This window comes from Dryas octopetala, chromosome 6 (genome assembly GCF_963921425.1).
Source record: "Dryas octopetala chromosome 6, drDryOcto1.1, whole genome shotgun sequence".
In the NCBI taxonomy this organism is placed as follows: domain Eukaryota; kingdom Viridiplantae; phylum Streptophyta; class Magnoliopsida; order Rosales; family Rosaceae; genus Dryas; species Dryas octopetala.
In genome coordinates, this window is record NC_141371.1 from 17,685,122 (window position 1) to 17,692,346 (window position 7,225).

General features: G+C 44.2%; 1 protein-coding gene across 1 annotated transcript; it reads left to right on the forward strand.

The window, feature by feature from the left end:
* Positions 1-829: 829 nt before the first annotated feature.
* On the forward strand, positions 830-4,005 carry LOC147282956 (C2 calcium/lipid-binding plant phosphoribosyltransferase family protein). Its single transcript, XM_086248471.1, has one exon. The coding sequence runs from the start codon at positions 830-832 to the stop codon at positions 3,959-3,961; it is 3,132 nt and encodes a 1,043-aa protein (XP_086104597.1). The 3' UTR covers positions 3,962-4,005.
* Positions 4,006-7,225: the final 3,220 nt, after the last annotated feature.

Genomic DNA, 7,225 nt, shown 5'->3' on the forward strand with positions numbered 1-7,225 from the left:
CTTAATGACTTAAATTTCTCACTAAGTACGTTTTGGATTCAAATTTTATAAAGTGGAGCCCAACTTATCAGAATCTCTGTCGTGAGTGTGACCCCCAATACTATATTTCTAATCAATCAGACCAAGATTTATTGAAGTGTGGGAAAGGCTTGGGGTACATGAGGTAGCTTCTAGCTAGCTAGCTACCTAGTGTCATCTTTGTCAAAATTTCCAGTTATCTTCACTATCATGAAAGGCAATGTTGGGTGGCAGAAAACAGCGGTCGGTGACACAAAAGCTATTCATCTTTGGAAAAAGCATGCCTTTACTTGGCACCATATATCCTACCCCATCAACCTATAAACATATAAAATTAAAAGAAGCTTCAAATAAAACTACGTGAAGGATGGCCAAAAGGAAATTAAAGCTAAACTATGAGCCACAGAATCTTCAGTCTAAAAAAGAAAAATATTATCCTAACAAGCAAAAGATGAATTTGGTCTAAAGCTGCTTGGAGATCAAGTTAAGCACCTTTAATAATTTTCTTATCACCACCTTTTTTTTTTTTTTTCTTTTTTCTTCTCTTTGCCACACAACTAGCAGAATCCCACTACCTCTCTTCGTTCGGTTTCACATTAGATCTCCTATCCTTTTCTATTTTTCCAGCACAAAATAGGTTATTAAAATATTAAAAGATAAACAATTTATGTACCTCTACATAGTTTCTCTGTATACCCAAGATTAGCTCTTCTCTTTTTCATTTGAAACTTGAAAGTAAAATATGATATATAGTTAGAGTAGCTGCAGGGACGTTGCTGTGAAATATAATTTGAATCAAGCTCCAACGACAATGGCCACTGTACGGAAACTGATAGTTGAGGTTGTTGAGGCTCGCAATCTTTCGCCCAAAGATGGGCACGGGACGTCCAGCCCGTACGTGCTGGTGGACTTCTACGGGCAGCGAAGGCGCACCAAAACGGTGATACAAGACTTGAACCCCGTGTGGAACGAGTTGCTTGAGTTTAACTTCGGTAAGCCTTCTGATGTGTTTGGCGATCTTCTTGAGCTTGATGTGTACCACGACAGGAATGTAGGCCCGACCCGGAGGAACAACTTTCTCGGGAGGATCCGATTGAGTTCCACTCAGATTGTCAAGAAAGGCGAGGAGGCTTTGATCTATTTCCCCTTGGAAAAGAAGAACTTCTTTAGTTGGATTCAAGGCGACATTGGATTGAAGATTTATTACGTGGACGAGGTTGTACCTCCTCCTGCTCCGCCTTCTCCGCCCCCGCCGCCACGGCAAGCGGAGGAAAATAAGGCTGAAACCGCACCACCTCCACCATCGGAGGTGGCGCCACCGCCTGATCACCCGCCAGAAGAGGCAAAGAAAGCAGATGCACCAGAGGAATCCCCACCGCCGCCATCAGAAACCGAAAAGCCCACTGAAGAGCCACCGGCTCAGGTTGCGCCGCCACCAGAAACTGCGGCTACTGAAGTTCAAGATTCTGATCCTCCACCACCACCACCATCCGCCGATGATCAGCAGGTGGGCCCACCACCAGAAATAGCTCCTGAACCCATGCAACGTGAAGTTGCTGATCAAGTTGACATCATGGCACGCAGCGCAGCTTCCGTGTCTAAATCAGTGGCGCCAGAAGTCAAATTCGCCGGATTCAACGGTCCACAGCCAATGGCGAGGCCAGCGGCAGGTGGAGTCAACTACAGTAATACGTTGGAGCCAACTGAAAGTATGACGATCGCACGGCCGTCGTTTGATCTGGTGGAGAAGATGCACTACCTCTTCGTCCGAGTGGTGAAAGCGCGGTTCCTCCCAGCCAATGGCAATCCGGTTGTAAAGATCTCCGCCTCCAGCTACCACATCACATCCAAGCCCGCCCGAAAAACCCACTGCTTCGAGTGGGACCAGACCTTCGCCTTCGGCCGCCAATCACCGGACTCCGCCTCCATCCTAGAGGTCTCCGTGTGGGACCCACCGGTGTTCGACCCCACCGCCTCCGACGTGGCCTCCGGACACAACTTCCTGGGCGGGGTCTGTTTCGACGTCTCGGAGATACCGCTGAGGGACCCGCCGGACAGTCCTTTGGCCCCACAGTGGTACAGGCTGGAAGGAGGCGGGGCCCGCATCAACGGCGATCTAATGCTTGCCACGTGGATGGGCACCCAGGCTGACGAGTCATTCCCCGAGGCCTGGAAGACCGACACAGCCGGCAGCCCAAACTCGCGAGCCAAGGTCTACCAGTCCCCCAAGCTGTGGTATCTCCGAGCTACAGTCCTCGAAGCCCAAGACATTCTCCCTTTGACGGCATCGTTAAAGGACTTCACGTTCCAACTCAAAGCCCAGCTGGGATTCCAATCCCTCAAGATCGAACCCTCCGTCACTTCGAACGGCACGCCGTCCTGGAACCAAGACTTATTGTTCGTAGCCGCGGAGCCGTTCAGCGACCGCTTGGTTTTCTCGTTAGAGAACCGGCAACCGAAAGGACCGGTCACCTTGGGCGTCGCGAAAATCCCACTCTCCGACATCGAACGGCGCGTGGACGACCGCAAGGTCGCATCCAAATGGTTCAGCTTGGAAGATGAGAAGAGAGTGTACAGAGGCAGACTGCATTTACGCCTTTTCTTCGACGGTGGGTACCACGTGATGGACGAGGCGGCGCACGTGTGCAGTGATTACCGCCCCACGGCCAGGCAGCTCTGGAAGCCACCGGTTGGCACCGTCGAGCTGGGCATTGTTGGTTGCAAGAACTTGATACCGGTCAAGACGGTAAACGGTAAAGGCTGTACGGACGCATATTGTGTTGCCAAGTATGGTTCTAAGTGGGTCCGCACGCGTACGGTGTGCGATAGTCTGGACCCCAAGTGGAACGAGCAGTACACTTTCAAGGTCTTTGATCCCTGCACGGTGTTGAGTATCGGCGTCTTTGACAGCAACGGAGTGTTTGAAATCGACGGCTCAAAGGACGCCACGCGTCCCGACTTCCATATTGGGAAGCTTCGCGTACGTATATCTACGCTGGCTACAGGTAAAGTGTACAAAAATACGTACCCTTTGCTGGTTTTATCTCCCGCTGGTTTGAAGAAAATGGGTGAGCTGGAGATAGCCATACGCTTCGTCCGTGTGAGTCCTACCTTGGATTTAATCCACGTGTACTCACAGCCTTTGCTGCCGTTGATGCACCACATAAAGCCACTAGGGGTGCTCCAGCAAGATGTGTTGAGGAGAGCAGCAGTGAAGATCGTGGCCGCACACTTGTCACGATCGGAACCGCCGCTCGGGCGCGAGGTCGTGCTTTGCATGCTGGATGCGGATTCACAGGGCTTTAGCATGAGGAAAGTACGTGCGAATTATTTCAGGATCATCAAGGTCGTTGCGGGCGTGATGGACATCGTAGGGTGGATAAACGACACGCGTTCCTGGAAGAATCCAATGGCTACGGTTCTCGTACACGCGTTGCTGGTGTTGTTTGTATGGTTCCCGGATCTGATTGTCCCGACCTTGGCATTTTACGTGTTTGTGATTGGTGCTTGGAACTACAGGTTTCGTTCCAAGGGCCCACTAGAGCACTTTGACCCGAAGCTCTCATTGGCCGATAGCGTTGACCGGGATGAACTGGATGAGGAGTTTGATGCGGTGCCAAGCACTAGATCATTCGAGGTCGTGCGGGGCAGGTACGATAAATTACGGATGCTTGGGGCACGTGTGCAGACGGTACTGGGGGATTTTGCCACTCAAGGGGAGCGCGTGCAGGCCTTGGTGACGTGGCGCGATCCACGTGCCACGGGGATTTTTATCGGGTTGTGTTTGGTCGTGGCTGTGATATTGTACTTGGTACCGTCGAAGATGATGGCTATGGCGTGTGGGTTCTATTACCTGCGCCATCCGATCTTCCGCGATCGAATGCCGTCGCCGGCTTTGAACTTTATTCGAAGGCTGCCTTCGCTGTGTGATCGGCTTTTGTAGGTTTGATCAAACTCAAAATTCAGAAAGCAGCCATGGCCGTTACTAACTAGCTTTACCAATTAATATTGGATTAGGTTTCAAATATTTGTTTCTTTTTTCTAGCTTTATTTGTAGTTTTTGGGTAAACAATGCAATTAGGCAAGTAAGAGAACTCGTTATTAATAATAAGCATATAATTCTTGTAAGATATATTTTGCTAAGTATATGTTTCAATAGTAACCATCAGAAAATTAATGCCATGATTGTGCATCTATCAAGTTGTGGTGTGGTCTATAAATAAATATTGGAAAAAAATAATAAAGAAAAAGAATGGTAAAATGGGTAATTAGTTTATTTTATGCGATGTAATGTAAACAGCATGATACAAAATGCATGAAGCTGCCTCAATATTTGAGTATTGAGTCTATATATTGACCATGATATATATATATATATATAAGATGTTATTTATATATGATGGAAATGAGTTGAATCTGACAAAATGGTCATAAATTAGCTGTTTACATTACATGGGATCCAGGAATTTTTGTAACTTATTCATTGGAGGTGGCCTCCCTCTCCTTCAGATTCATTGATTGGAATGCAGATCGATTACTGCTAATAGGTCTGGTGATTTCAGATTGGACTCAGCGTTCAATTGTATCCATCGATCTACTCTGCATCCTCGATCTACTTATTCCCATTGCTCCAATTTCTGCTCTTCTATTGTTTTCGGACAATACTTGGGTCACACCTAAGATGAATTAACCTCCTAGTTGACCCAATTGAGATTGCCAAATAGAATATTTACATCTTTTTTTTTTTTTTTATATACAATTTACTAAACAACTAAAGAACTTTTAGACAATTTAATTGGTATCCACTTCAAAAGAAAAAAAATTCAAAAACATGTATCCATTTTTTAAATGTGAGATTTTAAATCCAGTTTTTTAAAATTTAAAAATTTGTTTGGTATGAAAATTAAAAACTGTCTTTAAATTTTCAAATTTTTGAAAACTGGTTTGATAGATATTTTTAAAAATAATTTTTTTTTCAATACATACGTTGTTTGTATAAGGATTTAGACTTAGAATTTGAAACCAAGACTCAATACGACCCAACCCTCGAGACCCGAGATCCAAGAACCGAGGTCCGAGATCCTGACCCAATACTCAATACACAAGGTTCATAACCTAAGACTGATAACAAAATTTCATAGCACAAATTCAAGAATAATTCAAAATAATACAAAGTTAACTTCAAGTTAACACAAATTTAAGAATCATTCAAACATCCAAGATAACAAAAAGTTCAATTTAACACAAATTCTAAGACCGGTTATTAACATAGTCTAGCCACATAGCTGTTAGCCACATAGCCCCAGCTATGTGATCTCTAATATCACTCATTTGATTTTTCTCATTCAAGTCCATGTTTGCCCCTTCTTGACCTATACCATTGCATATCAGGTGTGTTTGGATGTTAAGACAAAAAAATTATAAGTGGTGTGTTAAGATATCAGTTGACAGTTTAGACCGATGTCTTTATAAAAGATATTATATATCAGTTGAAAAAAAATCATATGATTTCTAATAGAGTTTAGAAATCAACTAATTATCTGATATTATAATTTTTACAATATCAGTCGATTTCAAATCTGATATAAAATGGGTGATATCTATTGATAGTATTGTTATAGTGACTTGCCCTCGAGCTTTCTTCATCTACCACATCAAGGTCTTCAGCTTGGTATTGATGAAACATTTTATCACCCCTTGATTGCATTCTAATGAAGTTGTGCAATGTGCAACATGCAATAGGAATGAGTTGTTGTTTCCTAAGTGAATAATTGAGCATTAACTTCAAAATAGAAAAACGAACCTCAAACACTCTGAAACACCGTTCGATAACGTTATGTAGTGATGAGTGCTTATAATTAATAATTTTTTTAAAATTACAAAAGATTAAAACTAAACAACATTAAAACTAAAAATATTAAAATTGAAATAAAAAAAATCAAAAAAGATTAAAATTGAAAAACAAAACAAAAAGAATTAAACTTCTCTCTCTCTTTCTCTCTCTCTCTCTCAGATGGTGACTTAAATGGCGACGACGCCAGCTCACTGGAAGTCGTCAGGGCTGGGTGGGGGGGGCTTGTGAAGGGGCAGGGCGGGGCAGGGCAGGCTGGGTTGGGGTGAAGGGGGGTGGTCGGGGAGGGGCTAGGTTGGGTTGGGGGGAGAAAGGCAGGGGTGGTTCTGGGTGGGGAAGAAGAAAGCGGGCGAGGGGGCTAGTGCTTGGTAGGGGATTTGACAGGGGCTGGGGCTGAGGGGAGGGGTGCGAACCGGGTTGGGGTTGGGTTGAATGGGGTGCGACGTTGCTAATTTGGGGAGGTGGTCAGGTGGGGTGGGGGCGAAAAGGGGAGAGATGGAGAGAGAGAGAGAGAGAGAGAGAGAGAGAGAGAGAGAGAGAGAGAGAGAGAGAGAGAGAGAGAAAGTGAGCTTGGGGTCGAGTCGGCAGGTAAGGCCTCCGCCGACGGATAAGCTGCTGTCGACAATAGACCGTAGGTTGGGGCGGTGTGAGTTAGGTTGGTGCAATCCCAGATCCGCTGCATCTCAGTCTTTTTTTTGCTTTTTTTGTTATTAGTTTTAAACTATTTTAAATTAATTTTTAGTTTTAAACTTTTTAATGATTTTTTTTCCTCAAAAAAAAAAGCCTTGAGTTTTTTAGTTTTTTTTTATTTGTTTTAAAAATATGAAATAACCAAATTATCTTTTTTTTGGACGGAAAAGTTAATGAAGTTGACGGATTGTCCCAAACTAACACAAATCATAAATATGTGTCCTACACTAAGACAAACTCAAATTAGTGTCCTAAATTAAGATTGACCCCAAAATAAGTGTCCTATTTGAAAAATTTTCCCTATATTTAATTATTTTTTATTTTTTTTACACAAAACTCTCTCTCTCTCCCCTACTCACCTCTCTCCTCTCGCGTCTCTCTCGATCTCCCCTGCCGCCGCCGCCGCCGCCCCAAAATCTAGCCCCTCTCACCTCTCTGCATTTCTCTCTGCCTCCATAAACCACCCCAGCCTCCTTCCACCGAAACCCCCTAAACTGATGTCAGCCAAGAGTTTAATTAGTCCTAACTCCTAACTGAAATTTTGTTGGTCATGTGCAGATTAATAAAAAAAAAATTCTTGATCTTGTGCAATGCGCATGGATGGCTTATGCTGATCAGCAACAATGATGCAAATTGTAACCATCAGATTTGAAATAGCAAAAGGAC

Excerpts from the sequence above, each read along its gene's own strand:
- LOC147282956 (XM_086248471.1), top strand. The coding sequence starts at position 830 with ATGGCCACTGTACGGAAACTGATAGTTGAGGTTGTTGAGGCTCGCAAT.